This window comes from Rhipicephalus microplus, chromosome 10 (assembly GCF_043290135.1).
Source record: "Rhipicephalus microplus isolate Deutch F79 chromosome 10, USDA_Rmic, whole genome shotgun sequence".
Lineage (NCBI taxonomy): Eukaryota > Metazoa > Arthropoda > Arachnida > Ixodida > Ixodidae > Rhipicephalus > Rhipicephalus microplus.
In genome coordinates, this window is record NC_134709.1 from 69,592,663 (window position 1) to 69,615,010 (window position 22,348).

A 22,348-nucleotide genomic window follows, 5' to 3' on the forward strand; every position below is an offset into this window, starting at 1 on the left:
GGCATGCATTAGGTTGTTGAAGTTACCACTAGGGACAAGGTATCGCTATCGCGTTCAACTGCTACAAGTGAATATTAAGAGCCTACCAATATTTTATTCATTATTGAATTATGAACATGTTTTTGAAACGAACAAAACCAGTTTACTTACGCGGGGGTTGGGGGTGCAACGCTCCATAACAACATTGTAAATAGAAATATTTCAATGACAATGGGTATATCATGCTGACATAGTTGTCTGAATTATACATTGATGTCATGTGATCACCATGCCGCGCGTTTCGCAGCTACGGTTTTCTTGACAACACCGAAGACGCTGTTTGATCTGCGTTTTTCGAGGTTTCACAATATAACAAAACGCAGTTTGTACCTAAGAGTCACAAGTGATCAAAGAAAACTAAAAAAAAAAGACAAGCTATAGCCACACTGAAAAATTTAATTGCAACCATGCAGTACATAGCGCCGAATTAACTTCGAGACATCAGCTGAGGTTCCGTCATGAGATCTGGCGAAACAAAAAAAGAAATGTTAAAATTCTTTTGCAAAAATAGAATTATGAACGCTGGAGCTATTGTATTCAGACCGTTATTAGCACTAGTTTCGTTTTTATGTGTCTCTTACGGGCAAATATTTGAACAAGACATACCGAAGTAGGCCTTATGGACCTGTGAATATGGTTATTAACTCCTAAGCCGAAGAATTTCTTGTGAAGCTGCGTATCTAGTAAAAACTTATTAAATCTCACTTTTAGCTGAGAGAAAGAAAACTCTATGAAAAAAATGGCAGCATATCCACGGAGTGAATGATGGAGAGTGGGGCGAAGCATCCATCCATCCATTCGTTTTTGGTTCCGTCCGTCCATGCGTCCATCTGTGTGACCGTCCGTGCGTCCATTCGCCCGTCCGTGCGTGCTTCTGTTCGTGCGTCCGCACGTCCATCTGTGCATCCGTCCCTGCGTTCATCCATGCATCCACGCCTGCGTCCGTCCATGCGTCCATTCGTTGGTGCACCCATCCGTGAGTCCGTCCATGCATGTGTCTGTGTGTCCGTTCGTCCATCTATTCAACACTCCAAGTACCACCATCTCGCGTCTTTTCATCATATATTCCGCATATGCACCGCCATCCAGCGGACATTTCAAGGACTAAAGGAGAGGTGGCACACGCACACTTTCTTACGGCTAGCGCTTCGTGTCTACTTCCCACCTTTAACCACCTGGAGTTCATGGTATATACTAGTTCACTGTATTCATGGCACCGCGGACCAACGCTCGCTAAACCTTTCTAAAACGAAGGAGGTTATGCCCAGCGAGTATAAAGTAGCAATCGTTTTTTGTCAGCTAGTCCTCAATGTACGTGCCAATGGCTGCTAAGGGGGAATGAGAGACAGGAGAATTTGACTTTTAGTTAACGCGCTCGCTTCGAATTTTTTATTGTGCAACAACGCACAGACGAAATCTCTCACCGGCATCGCCTTGGAGGTCAAAATGTGAGACTGGTTACACACTACGACTACTACTACGACTACGAGAGACGAACAGGTGCTGCTATAAGGAGCTTCGCCCCTAAAAGAGATAATTCCGCCGGCGTATATAAGGTGCCTACGTGTTGCTCTCTACAGGGGAAGGGCGTTGTATGTATGTATGTATGTATGTATGTATGTATGTATGTATGTATGTATGTATGTATGTATGTATGTATGTATGTATGTATGTATGTATGTATGTATGTATGTATGTATGTATGTATGTATGTATGTATGTATGTATGTATGTATGTATGTATGTATGTATGTATGTATGTATGTATGTATGTATGTATGTATGTATGTATCATGCTGCAGTACTCATTGAGTCATGACATTGATCTTTGTATTTAACTATTGTTATGTGCACTTGCTCGTGGTAACCGCATCATGTCACTGCAAATCGGGCTGCTAGAGGTAATGTTTGCACTGACGTAACTGTTCTAGTTGAAGCCACGCCGGTACTACTCGAACTATATGACACTGGAAGCAAAAACACGTGCATTGCTGAACACTACGTTTTCGATTTCAATAAGGGAGTAATAGATGCACGCACTCACGTATGTATCCATCTGTCCATATACACTGCTAATCATTTTGCTCTCCTAAGGGTTTGTTTTTTACGTCTATAACGAGCACTCTACGATATGGGTGTTTCGACAAACCAAAACACCCTAACTGTAGGGTCTTAGTTCTACACATCGAAAGCACCCTTGAAGGTGCAAAATCTATTGTAGGTTGTTGTTTCAGACATAGAAAGCACCCTTAAAGGTGTAAGCTGGTTTACAGTGCACGTTTGTGCTATTTTTGCCACAAAGTCCCGCTTACTATGCGTCGTGAGGTAACTGAAAATAAAAGTAGACTGATTCTCCCCTGTCTTCTTTTTAGTTGAAGGATATGACGTCCAAGATCGGTTACCCAGAGTGGATGCTGGAGACTGACTTTCTGGAACACCTGTACAGACACGTGAGCCAGCAACACACGTTTTAAACTGTTTTTGGCTGCACCTTGATATGCGTCCCTTGGTTTCAGCTCGACGAACTCAGACATGATGAACCGTTTGTGAGAATCCAGGAGGATATCTCTGACAACAACTACAAGAACGGACTTCTCGAGCTACGGGAGCCTTTCAACAAGACGTTGACGTAAGTGCTGTGGTTTTTAGAGCCATGTATTGCGCGGTTGCGAAAAATCAATACACGTTTTTTAGGGGCGAAGCTCCTTGAGGCGAGGGTCGTCCCCTCATCTGTAGTAGTAGCAGTAGTGTGCAGCCACCTGTAGTTTATTAATTACTCAATAGATGACGTTGTGTGTATATGACCTAAGAAATAATATCACCAGATGGCGTTAGTGGTTTTTATGTAGTTGGCGACTTTGTATAGTTGAGGGATGGACAAGCAGGTAGACAGACAGTTGGACAGACGCATAGATGGACGGACGATTTCGTATAGTTGACGAACGTATGGATACACGGATGGACGATTTCGTATAGTTGATGAACGGACAGACAGACAGACAGACAGACAGACAGACAGACAGAAGGACGGACGGACGGATGGACGAACGCTTCGCCGCACTCATCTTCATTCACAACGTGGATATGCTGTTTTTTACGCTTGAGGCAGTGTTGAAAACTGTTAAACTCTACGCACTGCGCTACTGAAATGCCATGTCTAATAAAGGCCGTTGACAGCCTATTGTAATCAAGGCCGTATTGTATATTCCTGGTTGCCAAATATGGCTTGCAAAACCATTCTGCATTTTCTGTAAACAAAAGCCCCGACCACAGTTTTTTTTTACTGTACTTCGTGAAGCAGTGCCCCTCTTGCTCTGTCCGGTGCGCTCCTGTCGGCCCTTGAAAATCTGAGTGAGGGAGTGTGGTTTTCGTGCCGGACCGCACTCGCATCCGCAGCAGGTCTTTAAGGTGAACAGCCTCAAGTCGATAGACCAATGTAGGCAAGGGAAGTCGGCAAAACGGGTCTGTAACTTTGGGAAAAGGATTGGCTTTGAGGACTGAGCCGGTCGGGCTGGAGTCCAGAAGGAGGAACGGCACTGCACCAGGACTGGGCGAGGCTCACCGCCGTAAAAAGCGGTGCGGCCGAGCACGGAACAGCGTCGGGAGCTTCCTGTGGAAAGCCACAGCTGTGCATTTTCAATGGTCTTCGCGCCTGAGGTTCTTGCTTTGTCCGGCAGAAAACAGCCAACTCAGAACTGGCACGCACCGGAGGAAGCCGGCCGTCTAATTAAAACAAAGCATAGTGAGGGCCGTTGATCGGTGCTGACGCAAGGTTACTTTTGACTACAGTTTGGTTGGAGGTGTAGCGACACGGAACGGGCGTCGGAGACGGGGGGGGGGGGGGGAGGGGTCAGTGTCAACGCACACAGTTTTCTACTTTTAAGTTTCTTACTTAATAGCTTCAATCGTACTCTTCCAGACAGAGATGCTCGTTAAGGAACCGGTAGACCAACGCTTCAAGTAACTCGATATACTTAGCTCACAACGCAGCGCAATAAAAAAGATCTTCGTATCTCGGTAATGCCCAAGGTTATTGCATTCACTGCATTGTTTCGGTACATATATATTAGTTTAGCCATGCATGATCTAATCGATAGCTTGATTAGGTCTCTAATTTTATGCGCTCGCTCAAGCATGAAGTATTGAATATGTCACTAAACGAATAAGTAAACGAAGACGTAGTGCACACATGAGCTGATAACTCAAGTCATATTTAAATTTTTAGCTTGTATGCGTTTCCACTCGAATATCTGCGTTCTATGACAAATGATGATGATATATAGCTTATTTTGAGTGATTCATTATTTGCAACTACTTTCGGTCGTGACTGGGGTGTCTTGAAAGAGTCGTTTAACTGAGTATCAATCTAATCACGGTCCAGCCAAAAGTGACTCATGGCTTTAGTTCTTACGGCTGCTCGCCTATATTTCAAAAGGCAACGTTGCCTGGAAACTTGCGTTTTTGCTCGATTTCAGGTGGGCTTCGGGTCCTGCAATCGTTAACGCTTTTTACAGTGCTGACAGAAACGAAATGCGTGAGTATGCCACACACTCATAGGTAATCATTGCTCAAAATCAATCATGGAAATGAGGAGCATGCGGCTTGTACGCTATGTGCGTACATGCATTTAGCGTATACAGATATCGATGTCGACTATAATTAAACTAATGTAAGCATTTATTGCACTTCATCTTTTTCACCTGTAGATAACCGTCATCCTTCTTTGCATCGTTCGTCTTCATCGTCGGAGCTGTATTGTTCTGGAATAAAGCGACCGCGGAACCGTGTTATTTCAGTATATATATATAAATGACGCATGTCATTTGCCTACTGTTGGTGCACTGTATTTAGGAACCAAGCATTCAACAACTCGCCTACTAACGCGATCTTCTCTGGTGGTTCCAGTTTTCCCGTCAGCGATACTACAAGGTGCGTTCTACAAGCATGGTTTGCCAGAGTGAGTTCATAGCTTGTGCGTGCACATAATAGATTTTGCGCATTTTAGCATTCCTAACGCGTAAGCACACCCGTGTTCAAAATTTTCAACATGTCCGGCCTTTTAGAAATGACATTACTTTTTTTTCAATATCAGCTCAATCAATCTTGGAGGCATCGGCGCGGTCATTGGTCACGAAATGACCCATGGATACGATGATCGTGGTAAGCAGGCTCATTTTACAATGATTGTGTATGAACTCTTTCACTGTAAAAAACTGCATATCTTTTTTACCGAAAAAAAAATGAGTTAAGGTAAGAGACACGAATAAAATCACAATATCAGGTGTGAGCCCTTCCACTAGGTTTGGAATAAAAAGAGGAGAACGAGAGATACGTGACGAAGATGAAGGTGTAAAAAGATCTGTGTGTAATTTCATTATAAATACTCAACGAGCGTCATTTTAACATGGTATTTGAAATTCTTCGTCATTTCATTAGGTTAAAACTTAAGTTTTCAAAATTAATCCCGTCAGGTTATTACGGTGGTCTAGAATACAGGCTTAAAAGCATATTACTTGTAGTTAAATTGAATATTTTACATATATTTGCATTTCATTTTTATATTTTCGGTTTTCAATTTCATAGATTACCTAAAATAGAACTTACCAGTCTCTACGTTGCATTCTTGGCCAATCACCCAAAATGGGCACGTGCCATGTATCTAGGATAGCAAAGCAACGTAAATCAGTGTGTCAACAACACAGAACGACAATCAAGAACATCACAGTTTAGTGCGAAAGCCGAAGCTCTGCTAGCGATAGCAGTACATCTATGAGCCAATAATTGGTTCGTAGTTATATCTTACTCATTTCAGTAAATGTTTTATGCTAATCAGATGAGTGAGCATGGCGTCTGTGCGCACTAGAAAATATAAACACATGTCACTCGGTGGTCCTGAAAAGAAGATTTCAAAATGGTGTATTTCCTAATTCTGAAGAGTGCTGTAACGGGACTCCCATTTGCTGTCACATGCGGAAGACTCACGTGATCCTGACAGACACGTCATGTATGACCTCATTTGTAGAGCGGCACGTTGAGGTCAACTCTGGCGCTGGCAAGATGTGAGGATAGGAACGCAGTGATAACCGCGAACGACATGGCGTTGGACTCTCAAAAGACCTAGACCAGCACCTGACAACAGCAAAAGAAATATACTTATGAAACGCTAGGAAAACTTGTTAGAGACGCGCATGATGTTAGAAACATTTTATTATAGAAATTGTACCAGACAGTTGTGGCATAATTCATGTTTAAGTGTCAAGACCCTTTTCTGGGATGCCGATGAAGTTGGCCGCTGCTCGAGCGCGCCCCACCAAGGAGCTTTGAGCATCTAAGCCTGAGCAGAGGAGCAGGTACTCCTCTCAAGCCCTTCTAGTAGGAATGAGGAAAAAGGGTGAAAAAGGAAGGGGGTTAGTAGGGCACGAAGCGACGACGTGGTAGGTGTCATCCAGGACCTGGAAGGTCGAGCAGGTGCCACTGATTTCCGGCAAAAAATGTCTCACGACCGCCGGACTGAGATAGGTGTTCGTCTAGAGGTGGCGTAGTGTTCGCTCGTCCACTTTCTCCAGACCACTTGTGGGGTCCGGGTGCAGGTGGCGTGAAGCCCGGTAATAGGCAAGAATTTCGCGAAAGCGCGTCAGATTCGTATTGCCTGATTCCGACTCGGGACATGGAGGGGCAACGGCCCGGATGAGAGAAGCATGGGCAGCGGCGTTCACCGCCTTGTTTCCGGGTAGGCCCGAGTGGCCTGAGGTCCATACTATACGAATGGGCTGAGTGTTAGAGCACCAAGAGGCTGCCCGAAGTAGGTCAGCTGCTAGTGGGGCGATGGAACCCTGAAGGTATTAGGAACAGGCTGAGCGCGAGTACATCAGGATGATGCGTGAGGTGGGATGCGAGGCGGCCAAAGCAGTAGCAACCCCCTCAGCTTGCGTCACAGTGTTGGCTCTAAAGGTGAGGCGATCAACGTGTTTTCCCTCTGTGATCACGGTGACCGTGAAGTGACCTGAGGGGGAGGGGCCCGAGACGTCTACGTAGAAAACGCCAGGGTGGTCAGAGTGTCACGTCTGAAGTGCCGCGTAACGTGCTAGCCTGCGGCTGGGATGTAGCTCAGGGTTCATGTTGCGGGGTAGTGTTTGCACCCACAGTTTTTGTCGCCAGAGTTCCGGTATGGGCGTCGGAGTGTCTTGATCGGAGATCGCATTGATGCCTAGCTGAGGGCGTCTGCGACAGACGATTAACTTGGCTAACACATTGAGCTTCCCACAGCCTTACAAAAGAATTATGTACCCCCAGTGCCGCGAATCAGCTGTTGGGAGGTGGCAATGGGAAGATCGAGTGCACGTTTGTATACTGAACGAAGGAAGACGTCCAGCTGGTGCTCGTGCTGACGACGCAGGCGAATGTAAGGTGAGGTGTACGGACGCGACTGGTCACAAACGCATGAGCCAACCGCATGGACTAGGTCCCACGGAGGCCGCCACGCTTGGTAGATACCCGCCCTATCATACGGCTCACCTGTTCGCTGGTTTTTCGGAGGCTTGCGATTGTGTCCTTGGGATCCAAAGATGAAGTGATGTGGTGTCCAAGAACTCGATTTTTCTCGACTGATGGAACGGGACCAGACGGGAGCAAAACGTAGAAGGGAGGTAAGTTGGATACTGAGAGAATAGCCGATTCAGCTGGAGAGCACTCTAGGCCACACGAAGCAGCGTAGGCGTTCACCAGAAGGGCATCCTTGCGTAGGCGCTTTTCGATTTGTGCTAGGGAGCCGGTATTGGTCCAAATTGTAATGTCGTCTGCGTATAGTGCGTAGTGTATTCCCTCGACCTCGCGCAGAAATGAGGGGAGGTTCTTCATGGCCAGGTTAAAGAGTAGGGGTGACAGGACTGCACCTTGGGGAGTACCCCGTGCGCCTAATAGGTACGGGCCATGTTCGATAGAATCGAGGTGGATGAAAGCGGCGCGATCAGATAGAAAGGCTCGAATGTAATTGAAAGCCTTCTGGCCACAGTTTGTGGTAAAGAGGCCAGAAAGAATACTACTGTGTTTGACGTTATCAAACACTCCTCTAAAATCGAGTGCGAGCACGGCTTTATCGTTACAGCGCATAGTGGTCGGTTCAATTATGCCGTGTTGAAGCTGGTGCAGGATGTCCTGCACCGACAAATGTGGGCGAAAGCTAAACATCAAGTCAGCAAAGGTCCCCCTGGCCTCCAGGTAGACAGAAAGGCGTTCGTTAACGAACCATGGTTTTCATGAGCTTTCTGGCGCAGGAGGATAGTCAGATTGGTCTCAGTGCCTCGATGCTGACCGGTTTGCCCGATTTGGGTATGAATGTGACGAGTGATGTTGTCTATTGCGATGGCAGCGGGGAGCCATCTCTTATCAAGTTTGTCAGGTGGTGTAGTGGGCGGTGTGCCTCGTCGGGAAGGTTAGCCAGAAGCGACACTGTGATGCCATCCCTCCCAGGGGCCATTCCCTGTTGCATTTTCGCCAGTGCAGTCCGTTAATCCGAAAGCGTGTATGGCGCATAGAGCTCGGCGTTACGGGTGCCGGAATACGTATATTCTGGGCCTATGGGGTCAGTTGTATGACAGATGTATCGGTCGCACAATTGTCGTGCGAGTTGATCTGCAGTGCCCTGATAGGCATGCAGACTACGGTGGAGCTGGCGTTGTGTGGAGGGGTGCTGGAGGGGTACAGAAGGCTACGAAATAGCCGCCAGGTGCCCTTAGAGCTCGTCTGGTTCGCCACCTTTGTGCAGGTGTCAGCCGAAGTTGAATCGGCAAGCGGCACACAGTATGCCGCAGCCTCTGCAGTGAGCACCTCAATGCGAGCGCGAAGTTTTCGACAGAGTTTGTTACGTTTCCAGCGCGTTATAAGCCCGCGGCGCACGTTCCAGAGATGTAAGAGGTGTGGGTCGATTGCAGGAGTCAAATTAGATGTTTTGAGGGTGCGAATGTTTGCCCGCTGCATATGAAGAACTTAGGGTGCCCACGCCACGTATTCGCTCGAGCTGGGGATCATAGGAAATGACTGCATTCTAAATTTAGTCCAGTCTGTGAGACCGGCTAGACCTCAGTATTGGCGCACTTTCTGACGCGGAGGGAAGGAAATGCGAAGCAAAAAGTGGTCACTTCCCAAAGTCTCGCCCAAGTTTTCCCATGTAGCATAGCGAATATTACGCGTCAGGGAGAGGTCGGGGCATGTGTTGCGTGTGACCGAATCGCCGGAACGCGTGGGCTGTACTGGATTGGTAAGCAGTGTGAGGCTAAGCGAGGAGATGAGCTCCTTGAGCTCTCTTCCCCGGGCCTGCTCACAGTGGTAACCCCAGTGAGGGCTGAGGGCGTCGAAGTCCCCGACAATCACCAGCGGTTGACGATCTCCTATTCGCAGCGCCCTATGAAACAGATTCGTAAAGGAGGTCCTCGCAAGACGAGGGGGACAATACACGTTTATGTGAATTAATGGTTGGCCTCTCCGTTGAGACAGCACTTAAATAATACAATAGTCGTATAGGAGATCAAGATCGAGGGCGACATGTATTGCAGTGTACGTCTTATGCACAAGAAGGCATGCAGTGGTGCCTCCCACATAGGAGCAATATCCAGGAAGAGGTCGCGCCAGATTCTTGAAGTGCCAACACGGCCGGCTGAGAGCCAAGTGAATGGAGGAAGAAGGAAAGGTGTGAGCACTTTCGCCTGTTCCCAACCCCTCTAGAGTTCCACTGAACAATCTCAAATTTTTATGACAAACTTGAAAGAGATGTACGGTTGGTAGCCATCATGAATATCCTAGGTTTCATATTTCACACTCCATGTCTTGCTCAGAGCCTGAAAAAGCAGGGAGAGGTACGGATGCCGGATTGCCTGACGACGAGGTGGTGGTACCTTACGACGACGTCGTGGAGCTGAAACCATACTGCAAACCGAAGAGGAGCGCGAACGCGATTCTTTGGGTTGAAACTAAGTGACTGCCCAGGCTTGAATAGCCTGAATGACCTCTACTACTACGCGTTGGACAGAGAAGTTATCAATGAGGTGACTGATCGACGCTTCGACGCACGTAAGGCGATCCTTCATGCGAATAACGCGTTCTAGACTGGGATGAATTGGGTTAGTCGGCAAAGGATTCTGAGGTGCTGCAGTAGCTACCGGAGCTTCCGGAGTAGGTGCGTCGGCTACAGGAGCCGGCGGGTTATTCGAAGTGCGCGTAGCGTCAGGGCTAGGCTTGGAGGTTGCCGGCGTAGCCGCCTGAACACGGGCGGCAGTACCGAGGGGCTTGCAGAGCCTCTTTGTTGGGGAGCAAGTTGCTTAGTTAAGAGTGCGAGCTGTTTTGTTAGATATTCATTTTGCTTTTGAAGCTGCACAACCTGCTGGCGAAGGGTCACAAGTTCAGGTATAGGAGGATTGAGAGCAGGGGGACAAAGAGGCTTGGAAGCAACCCCTGCCCAACTGCTCACCTGATGTGACGCCACCGGTTCGAAGAGTGGTGGGAATGCTTAAGTGTTGGCCGGTTCTGAAGGAGCAGTCTGCTTCAGGCGGGTGCCTTCGTTCTGTTGCGACGAGGATGAGGTGGGCCCTTGCGATGTTGAGGGCGACTTGGGTTTTCGGTATTTTGCAGCACAGACACTAGTCCAAGTCTCGTATGCACCGTGGCAGAGAAGGCACTTGGGGTGGCAATCATCTTCAGTGACGCTTTTGGGGGCAAGGGTGCCACCTAGGTACATCGCGTCGTAGTGGGGTGAGGGCACTCTGGTGGCCGATGGCCGATAGTGCCGCACCTAGTGCAGGCTGGAACGGTTTTCTTGTAAGGGGCATAAACGTAGCCACGCAGTGGTAGAAGAGGAAGCGGGGCAACTTCGTACCCTCAAAAGTCACCACCGCCGCTGTGGAGTCTCCAAGTTTTCGGACTGCGAAGATGGTTCCCCAAGGCCAATACAGTTCCGATTTTATTTTTTCCGTGGTTTCAGCAGGGTTAATGGTGATCACACCCGTGCACGTATCCCCTGACGCCTTGGCGTGGCCACGGATAGGCAGATGTCGATCCCCCACTTGCAGCTGCAAGTCACCGAGGAGTTTCTCTGCCATAGCCAGCACGCTAGTACTGCAGATTAAGGTGTTTTGCTCCCAGATCAGCCACACGTGAACTAGTGTGGTGGTGCGGTCAACCAGGTAGCTCCGAATTGCGTCGCCAGCGCAATCAGCCGGGACACATGTGCGCAGCTCGATGGGAATGCGTGGTTTTATGACCACGATGTAGTCATCTCGATAGAGAAGAGGCGTCTGACGTTGACGCCACCTGCATTGCTTCATCGGCAGCGATAAGGGAGCAGAGGTAGACGCACTACCGGTGGGTCTTGGAACCGGCGTTCATTGCACAGCTGGGGAATGACGGCCAGCTGCGGCATCTCGCTGTTGCTGGGGGCCCAGACTTGGATTGCGCTTGGTTGCGTTTCCATATTCGCAGCACGTCTTCAAGATATTCGTCTTCTGATGGCATACCTTGTCAAGGGGAAGAAACGTCAATGGACACTATTTGCGTTGAGACAGGGTCGTAGCCCATAACCACGTTGGCAGCCGCCATCGCTGGGCAGACAGCCGCCAAAAGGGTCTCCCTTAGCGAGGCGGCGTAGACGCCGGAGTGAAAACTGTCTCAAAGTGTCAAAGCTGGGCCCACCTGGACAGGAGTGGTGTCTAAGTCAAGCGTAGGGCTTGGTGGTGACGAGAAACCTAGCATTGAAGGTGTAGAGGTTGTAATCTGCAGAAGTTGAAGAAAGTCCACGGAGCCGATGTGGAGTGCGTCCATCACCATTGAGCGCTCACAGCGCCCCCACCTCGCATGTGACTGGTGATGAGTGACGTTCTTGTTGGCGAGTGGTGTGGCGTTACGGGGGCTTGGTGCAACACAGTCTGCGGTATAGCTCACACGCCATCTGCTTATGGAGGCTTACGTAGCCCTGCACGTCACTTTTGAAGAGCATACGCGCACTTCGCTTTAAAAATGACATTAGTTCAGTACAATCAGCAAAGAGTAAACCGGGTGGGGCAATCGCCCTCAAATTTGGCAAGGTTGGATTGGCAGGCAACCTATACAACATCCTAATCATTTCATTGAAATTTCGATGGTGGTATGACGTCATCTGCGACGTTCCCGCTTGAGTCACGTAATCCTTCCACTGTGAAAGCGGCCGGAAGATTCGATGGCCCGCTTTTCATGGTATGAAAGCACGCATGGCCACCAAGTGCATCCATCGGATGCGATACCTCGAAGTTTCTGTCATAAATTTGCCGGTAATTTTCTACAGCCTCTTTTTTTTCAAGTGAGTAGGGGCAGATGAGGTCAGCAGCTATCACTTTATGAATCAGTTCAGCTCAGTTTTATTTCCTTAGAGGGCCCCATTTAGGGGGTGTTACATAATGGGTGGAATTACAAGTAAAAGTTGAACAGCAATGATTCGATTACCATTGCAGATGATTAGTGATGCGTTCTTGAAAAGTAGATGATGAGGCGATGTTGATATTGTCATAGGGGCCATTTCAGTCTGAAGCGACTCTGAAGAATAATGAAGCAGAAAACGTTAAGGTATGCAATGGCAGGCAGGCAACTTGAAGTGGATTACTGGTGCGTTGTGAAATGCGTGATGGAGCTGTGATGGGGGGCACTTCACTGAGAAAATAATAAAAGAACCTATGAAAGAGGGTAAGGATAGCAATGCGGCAAGGAAGTGATCGACCAAATACAGCTTTCAGGGGCGAAATGCCGATGTCATACGAATGTGAAGAATGAATGAATCGCGTAGGTCGATTTTGATGCTGTGGTTAGATATGTTTGATGTCGGCTCAAGATGGCAGTTGCTTATTGCCGTAGAAGTAAGCGGGAGCGCCCGTGCTAGCAGTTTTCAGGCAGCGCATGGTGTACTAGAATGGTGCAAGTTTTTTTTTTGCTTGGCCAGGAAGCCAATACGACGGGGATGGACGATTGCGACAGTGGTGGAGCAAACGGACGCGAAAACTATTCAAGAACAAAGCAAACTGCTTCGTCAAGCAATATGGTGACATATTTGACCACAAGGCCGGGATGAAGGTTAGTACACTGTCGCTCATTATCTTTGCTCTAGGATAACTTGCCACTAGATTTCATGGGCTATCAGTTGAGAGGAGCGGCTACTATAACGCTATAGTTTTTTGCTATGTGTATTCTTTCTCGTCCCGTTTGTTACATGCAGGCCGAAGTTGGCAATGAAGAACGAACGAGCCCGGCAACGAATTTCCTTACGATATATACGAACAGTTACTGCACGCTGGTGTAAGCGCTCCCGGCTTTGAACACTCGTGAAAACGCCACTAATAAATGTATTTTGGTTTTATATTACGATGGTAGACGACTTGCCGAGTGAATGAGCACACGCGCTTCTTTTGCTTTTCGTTATACTTCTTACTGCCCAGCAGTACGGCGCTTCCAGTGGCGGTATGAACGTAACATTACCGGTATACAAAATGCTCGTGCCGAATGGTAGCGCTTAACAGTACGCTGACCATCGCATGCTCAATAGTCAGCCCAGGTTTATTTGACCGATGCAAGCGAGACCAGTTGAAACGCATTTTTACCCCGATTGTTTTTTCTCGTAACACCAGATTAGGCCGTTATCAGCTCCGTGTAATGTGTGTGGTTCATCGCAATAGTTGGGTTCTGTTAAACAAAACACGTTGTGGAGTATACTCATAGTCAGTCAGCCAGCCACTCAACACAACAAACTTTATTTGATTCCTAAGGCATTACAGCTTCATGAGGGTTGCGCAACTCTAAATTTTGCAACGAACACGCAGAAGCGCAGAAAAGCACCCGTCCTCTGATGTCCTTTTGTGCGTTTCTTGCAAAACTCAGCGCTGGATAATTTTTATGAAGTTGAACTTAAAAAAGACCTTAGGACGGTCTTCAGTGTCCCATCAGATGTGCTCACGTACGCAGTGTATCTAGCACCCATGTTTTTCTCAACAAAATTAAGAAGCGCATCAGTAGCTAAAGAAGAGCTGATCTTGTCTGCGTACACTCTAAGGCAAAATGGTGTTAAAGGGTGTGTGGTTTGGCTTTTTGGTGACTAATGGGGCTGCCACAATCATTTTTTCCTTTAAGGACTAATGGCACCGGGTCTAACTTAGTACCCACAGATGAGCTCAAGGAACTAACATTTAGTCCTCACACTTACACTTTAGTGAGTAACCGTTAGTCTCGCAATTCTTTTCAAAGGACTAACATTTAGTCCTCACGTTTGTTCCTTATAGAGCAACTGGTAATCTCCACATTTACACTTTACCGGGCAACCGTTAGTCCTCACAGTTGCACCTTGCCAGACGAACGGTTGATCTACTCAAATACTCCAATCGAATGAACTTTTTGTCCCCAGTTCAAACATTGTTTTTTGTTTATTTTCCACCAGGCCTAATACTTTTTTCGCCTGTTTTTCTGCGCAGTGAGCAACAAATTGCGAAGAAAAGAACATGCAAAAAAGTAGTTAGCCACCTATGTGTAACTACTTTCGCAGTCATGGCAAAAACGAATGACAAAAGTGAGACATCGAAATATTTTATTTTTCTACATACACATGAAATTTCTCCATTCTTTGAAGGGAATTCATGGTGAAGTGTACAAGTCCAGTCTCGTTGTCAAATCTTGTTCACTCCTTGGGGAGCTCCTCCGACGGAAGCGATAGATGACACGCATTGCAGATGCCAGCGCACACAGCCTTCAGCCTGTTGTGTTCCCACGGCTGTACGTACAATAATATAGTAAAAGTAGTTAGACACACGTGACAGAAGATAAAGATGCACGCATATGACAAGTACGTGCACGTTAATATAGAAACAAGCGTTAAAACATGACACACAAATAACTTTACTTTCAAATCTCGCACAGTCCTTCTGAAGCTGTTCTGACGAAATATATCGATGACAGGCATCGCAGACGCCAGCGCACACAGTCTTCAGCACGCTGTGTGCCCACGGCTGCACAATAGGTATGTAAAATAGTGAGTCACACGTGACAAAATACAAATGCACATGAGAAATATGTGCAAGGTAAAACGAAAACCTACGCGAGATATGACATGCTAATAATTTGACCATGATATCATACATCGTCAAAGATTCATTTCGATCCCCGTAGCGCAACAGCTTAGGAGCGGCGGCTGCAGCCACAACTCCGCGAACCTCTGTGCCGCTAACAAGTGGGCGAATCCGAAGCGAGCGACGTCATTTAGCTCGAGCAAGCAAACGCAAGACCAAACACGGCGCTGCACGCGGAGTGTCTGCCGCCAGCGAACTTGGAACAGGAAAGCGAGCGTACGCTTCGCCCCCGCCTCGAACAGTGCCAAGCTGGTTTGGAGCTAGCGCCGAATAAATCGACAGTAGTGCGGCTCTTTTCCACAAACTCGAGCGAGTGCAGCGCGCAAACGCGAGACCGCCGCCGCGGCCTGCGAACGGCGCCGAGCTGCTTGCGACCGACTATAATGGCGACCGATTTTCAGTGAGTTCCGACGCTAGCGAAAGCCCCGCCAGCTTGTACTGGTGCACTTACAGCGTGCGACATACTACAACCAAGCTCTTTACGAGAACCCGCAACGTGTTTTCGACGACTGCGCAACACAGCGACGAGATCTCAGCCCAATATCGTCAGCACGGAGCTAATCGTGGCGGTGAAGACAGGTGAGCACACGATGAGCGAGCGTACGGGAGGCCGACGGCAATGGCGGCACATTTCCAGGCGGTCGCAAAGCACAGGCGAACTGAAGACGCCGAAGCTGACCTTCGCGATGCATTTCGTGCGTGCGATATACAGCACGATTGAGCCCGTTACCGGCAAGTGCGACCCGTATCGCACATGCGAGAAGTAGAGTAGAATAAAGAATGATAACCTACTTGCCTTAGCATCCAGCACTGTTTTCTGCCAGGAGTCGGACTGAAGTATATAACCGATAGGCCTGTTGCCTTCTCGGCCGCTATATTGGCCTCCCCAACTGTCTTGAAGCCAGAGATATACAGTGCAGCGTGGTGACCTGTCGAGTATTGCTCCAGAGTTCATGGGTGCAGCGAAACGCTAAAGCAGCAGCCCACGCTCATCCAGGCGTACACACAAGCACCACGTCGTAGTTCTTAGATCGCCGAATCTAGGCGGCCAAGGTCGAGCACTCCTAGCGCGCCGCATCACAACCGCAGCCGGCAAAATACGGGGAAAGACTGAGCCATCAGAGGAGGAGAGGGAGGCCTGGTCACCTTGGCAACGCTTTTCGCGCTGCCCGCACTGCCCGGGCGGTTCATCCCTTTGTTTCACGCGCCACGCTTCCCTCTATGGTTGCTCCTCAACGGTCTATCCGTTCATCGCGTGCGCCTATTGGGCTCCATTACTCCTTTTTCTAGTGATTTTGCCTTAGAGTGCATTCATGAAGGGGCACCCATTCAGCTGCACTATTATTAACGCAGAAGCTCTTTAAGCTGCCATAATCGGTATGGCGTTTTGCGATTCACAAACGGGTACGTGCCACAAAAATGGGTACAATCTACTATTCTCCACTCACCGCTAAAAAGGAAGAATGTATACAGTTCTCCCAAACACAGTTCCTTTTCTTCAGTAATTTATTCAGTTTCCTAAACAAGGCACCGTCCGATTCATGGTCTATGCCATGGAAAGGGTTGTTCCATGTTGCTGAGGAACCAACCAACCATCATAATGGGATGATTTGATTCAAATGGGATGGTTTCGTTCCTTGTTTTGTTTTGCACTACATTATTTTTCCAAGAGGGTGATGCTGCCAGTACGAATATTCTCTTCCTCGAAGCATGGTCCAGGTATTGCGCACCGAGTAGCAAAACGTGGCAAGGCAATGAAACATTGGGGGATCCTTAAGCTTCACTGTTAAGAGTTGATCGTGATAGCGATATATCCACTTCCTATAGTGCGTTCTGGGAACACCTAATGCATAGTTTTTGCTGTACTATTCCACTGGATAATTTTAAATTGTGTATTACTACTATGTGAGTAATAAAGTTGAAAGTGCATTGTAGCAGTGAAGCTTTCGAATAGGGCTGCATTCTGTGTAAAGGGTGCTTTAAACCGTGGTCACTTATGCGCGTGAATTTTTTTTCGAGAGAATAAGGATGAAAGAAAAGCAGGGAGGTTAACCATGGCTGAGCCTGGTAGGCTACTTTCAAACTTTCTATATGCATCCTTGACGTGGTCTCATGGAAATACGCACAGTAACACGTGCGCCTTTTGTACTGGGTGTCTGACTTTAAACTACGAAGTCGTTGGGCAATTAAATGTTCTGACGCCCGCTTTCAATGTACGCTTGATCAACGAAATATTACTTCAATACTAAATGTTGTATAGCGAAGCCTGCACATATAGGATGCGTGTATTTGTAAAGCATGAAAGTTATTTGCACCGCATTTCTGAGCAGAGAAATTTATTTCACTGTATTTCGAAGCAGAGTATGTTGTGCGTAGTTGACAATTACTGGTGTTGATTCCATGTATTAAACGAGAAAAAAAAAGCAGACGCTAGGCTGTGCGCTTGAACACCTGTTTGCACGCAAACAACCGTGGTTCAAATTCTTTTTCCAAGGTGGATTTTTAAAATATTCACTTTATTTGCACCTGCGTCAATTTTTCGGACACGCGCGAAATAATTTTTTCGCTCACAACCAATGACGTACAAGCTAATACCAGCGCCGACACCGCTATTTTAGCGCCATATGTTCTATCGCGTTATATCCCGGAAGGCGAAGCTCGGGCGCAATCAAATCTTTAGTGCTGCTCAACCTAACAGCTGTATGGCTCATATTGTGGTGTGAAGCTGTTTGATATTTAAATCCTGACATTTGAGCGTAATATACGCTGCCATAGCTTACAAGTCTTTCAGAACAGCTTTCAGTAAATGTTTGTTTGTGTGTGTGCGTCTGGGAATAGGGGTATGAAAGGGGAACTGAAAGCGGCTGCTGCCGGAGTTTGGGCAGAACGCTCCGAAAAGCAGCTGTGTTGTATAATTGAAGGTTATGCAAAATAATACGCGCGCTTATTCTCCTCTTCGAAGCAAATGTGTCGCGGGGAAGTTATTAAACACGAACTTTTGACATTTGTAACTCTCCACCTGCATGCGTATACGGACAGCTTTCTACTAGCGGTACAACCGAAATGCCGCTGCAATTATTGTAGCTGCACTAAGCTGTTACATACGCGACGTACATGTGTTATGTCAAGGAACCTTTTATCGTGACATTTTCCCCGCGTTCTTTATATTGCCACGTTCTTTTCCTCAAGTTTTGTTATCGCCTCGTTACAGTATACGTTCATATACTATAACGCAGTCAACTGACACGCTTTGCCGCTTGTCAGTTGATTGATGGAAGATGCTCCGTTCGCCGCTATCAGTGCAAGACTGCAATCCAATTTTCCGTTTAATGGGCACAGGATCGACCAAATAAACAATTTATTATCCAACTCGCAGTGTGCCCCATCCGCCTACGTCATGACCCCGTGACAATATCTGTTCAGTGTTTGACCGTGTCGTAGAAAAGACCAACACGTCGTGAAGTGGCTCCGTCCTCATAGGAGAAAGTTGCAGCACATGACAGTAGTTTTGGTCTAGAACAATAGTGAACTGCAGCGCGGTATATAGAGTCGAAAAGTCGCTTTGTGTAGGTACAATTTACATTTTGTGCTAAAGATTTGGAAATCTTGTAGTGTGAGCACGAACGACACTCTCTGAAATGCCCTGAATCAGTTATTTCAAAAGACTTGTCGCATACGGACACGAATGTCAGCTTGCAGAATATTGTTCTTAATCACGAGATGAGTTGCCACTGCACGAGAAACATAGCCCAGCATGAAAGGGGCTTACATAGGGTGCTGAAGTTGATAAATTTTTATGCAAGGGTAGACAGTTAGCCCCACTTGTCTCAGCCAGGGCAGCAACTGCTTATTCTTAGCTTCCTTCTTGTGCATACGCATATGTTTGTCTTCCACGCTTACATTGGGGGAGAACAAAACACAAAGAAATACTTTACGTAGCTTTTACTGCAGGCGAAGTGAAAAAGCTCCAAAGGCGAAAAAAAATTATCACAACGTATCCACGGAGTGAAACAGGTTGAGTCGGGCGAAGCGTCCGTCCGTGCGTCCATCTGTCCGCTCGTTCGTTCTTGCTTCCGTTCATGCGTCCGTCAGTCCATTTGTCTTTCCATACGTTCATCCATGCGTCCGTGCTTCTGCCTGTGTGTCCGGATGAGCGCACGGACGGAAGCACGGATGGACTGATGGACGCATGCACAGACGGATGAAGGAAGCAAGAACGGACAGATGGAAGCGCGAATGAACGGAAACACTGACGCATGGGTGGACGGACAGGCGGACGCATGGATAAACGAAAGCACAGACGGACGGACAGACAGACGGCCGAACAGAATTACGAATGGACGCAAAAACGGAAGCACGGACGAACAGAAGCACAAACGTACAGACGGCTGCAATTTCGATGGAGGCGGAAATATAGTAGGCCCATGTGCTCAGGTTTCGGTGCACGTTAAAGAACGCCAGGTGATTGAAATTTCCAGAGTCTTCTACTACGGCGTCTCTCATAATCATATGGGGTTTTGGGACGTCAAACCCCACATATGAATCAATCAATAAAGAGTTGTAACCTTGACAGAACGAAGTATACTTCCAAGTAGCTTTAGCTTTCTATTCTTCTTACTGCTTTCTTTTTGCTCTATACTTTTGGCCACTGGGTGCTCATCGTGTTTTTTAATCTTGCCGAACGATTGTCATGTTCGCATATCATTTAGCCCGCACTGCCCGAATGCCGCAGCTCTTGAATATTTGTGTGATCATGTTTAGTTTTGTTGTTTACTTGTTTCACTGATTCCACAGGTGTCATTTTCATGCCAATAATACGATACGTTATTGTGAAGACATTTGGCACACTGTCAAAGTGTATCAGGTGGCAGTGTTTAAAAAAAATATCGCTGGATATATTACCAGTCGTGTGACAATAAAAAAAGATGCTGTGAAGCTTTCGGACCCGAGCAGAAAAAAGAGTCAACGACGATGCTAGATAACTAGAATGGGTAACACGTGATGGTGACGAAAAGGTGTCATTCGTAAAAATAAATCAACGTTTTAAATGGCCCGTTCGTCAGTCATAAGTTTCCAGGGGTCGCTAATAATGAACTTCAACAACACCATCATCACAATAATGATAATATTCACCGTCATGATTATATCTACAGCTACTAAAAGATGTAGTGGAGTCGATCTGATCGAATAAAATAAGAGTGCTGCGCTTTCCTCCATTCATTTTATTGCGAAGGGCTCTAAGTGACTTAGATTCGTTCATAAATGTTGTGTGTTACGTGCAGTTCGACAGTTATCATGACTCTGAGAAAGTTGTGTTTTAAAGTTTCACTACCTAACTGTACGTACTTGTAATTCGAATATCATGATAACCTGACTGTAAACTGTGTTTCCGAGCACACTAGTGGTTCCTTGACTGAAAAAAATAGCGATGTAGACTTGTTGATTTGCGGCGCTCTTTGCCGCCCTCATATGTTCGAAGTAAATTAATTTCTCGTCCTTTCTTCCACCTTTCGACTTCCTGAAGCTGAATGGCGAGAATACCGTGGGCGAGAATATCGCCGACAACGGCGGCATCAGGATTGCATTCAAGGTGCGTAGCGATGATTCACCACACTATTGTCTCTGATGACACCTTTTCGATCATTAGTGGAAATGTGGGAGAAACATTGTGGTGGAAATCATTCCTAAAGTTTTGATGTCGTGATGACACTATCTTGATGTCATGGCCGCCGTAGAGTGAACTCCGAGCTAACTCGTCTGCCCGAAGCTCGGGCCATCCTGCGTAGCCCCCCAAGTCAGCAATGCAAGTTTGTAGTATTATGGCTGAAATCGATAAAAGGAACAGGTAGTGCAGCGTAACATACTATAAAAGAAAAAAGAAACAGAAAATGAGAGTGGAATAAGGATCCTTTAAACTACAGCAAGAGTAATATAAGTAGTCTTGAAACATAATGTTCTTTCATGGCAGGCGAACGTTATGTGTTGAGATTTAAAATATTTCTCCCAAGGCAAGGTTAGGAATCGTGTCATCACCGCAGGTATGCATGTGCAACGTTCCTTTCGATTCAGCACATGGAAGTAGCCTCCATATAGGAGCCACAGAACATTTAGCAACAGCTTGTATATTCACTTCATTTTGTGTTAGTGAAGAAGAGAGAGAGAATGGTTATAAAAGACAGACAGGAAGGTAAACCAGGGCTGAGCCCGGTACATACCCTGCATAGGAGAAAGGGGAAGGGGGAATGGATGTTCAGAGAAGAGAGAAAAGCACTCTAGTCGTCTATGCAACAGCAGTTTGACGCCTCACACCACAATGGTGGGTTTGGCCCGTGGCTGAAACCAGAGTAACGCAATCGTTACTTTACGCAACTTGTATGGGCAGTCGCATATTTCCGAAATCATGTCGATGGTGAAGCTAGAGGTGGGGGGAGGGGGCGGCTGCTGGTGTTCTCAAGCAACAGACGTCTGCAAGCCTGCGACAACTGGACGGATGATGCCCAGCAGTTGCAACACGCTTCGGCATCAGCAGCAAATGATTAGCACTGACTATGGGGTTCCTCATGTCAACAACTTGTTTATCTGGTGCTGATTAACTGTCTCGTACTGATTAAAGATGATGAGAATGAGGGCCTAAAGAGATTGCTACCTGTGCTCGAGTAGGAGTAACGGGTGACAAAGCATGAAAGAGAAGAGAGTTTGTAACGAAACTGCAAAGCAATCATAATTGACACTTTTAGAATAGTTTTCGCAGCGTCAACAATCCATGAGTACGATACGCTAATTTAGTAACTTAACATGTTATCCTAGAGGATATCGTACGACGCATGCGCAGTGACGAGGAGCGCTCAGGCGAAGATTCGTGTACCTTTTTCTAAAACGGCCCAATCTCACTGTCAAAAATCAACACAGTCGCTGATCTCCGGATGCAGTGAAATAATCGCGTACCTTATACTCAAGTGCACGCGCTTTGACTCTCAAGGAGCAGATTGATTGATTGATGGATTGATTGATACGTAGGGTTTAACGTCCCAAAACTACCATATGATTATGAGAGACGCCGTAGTTGAGGGCTCTAGAAATTTTGACCACCTGGGGTTCTTTAACGTACACCCAAATCTGAGCACACGGGCCTACAGCGTTTTCGCCTCCATCGAAAATGCAACCGCCGCAGTCGGAATTCGATC

At 47.0% G+C, this 22,348-nt stretch overlaps 1 protein-coding gene across 1 annotated transcript in view; it reads left to right on the top strand.

Annotated features, from left to right (window-relative positions):
- LOC119181618 (neprilysin-1) overlaps positions 1-22,348 on the top strand; it is a 98,581-nt gene that overhangs the window by 70,001 nt on the left and 6,232 nt on the right. The window contains exons 12-18 of the mRNA XM_075875794.1: positions 2,412-2,489; positions 2,556-2,668; positions 4,515-4,573; positions 4,945-4,996; positions 5,132-5,199; positions 12,995-13,125; positions 20,689-20,754. Coding sequence (XP_075731909.1) covers positions 2,412-2,489; positions 2,556-2,668; positions 4,515-4,573; positions 4,945-4,996; positions 5,132-5,199; positions 12,995-13,125; positions 20,689-20,754 — 567 coding nt within the window. The remainder of the gene's footprint in view (positions 1-2,411; positions 2,490-2,555; positions 2,669-4,514; positions 4,574-4,944; positions 4,997-5,131; positions 5,200-12,994; positions 13,126-20,688; positions 20,755-22,348) is intronic.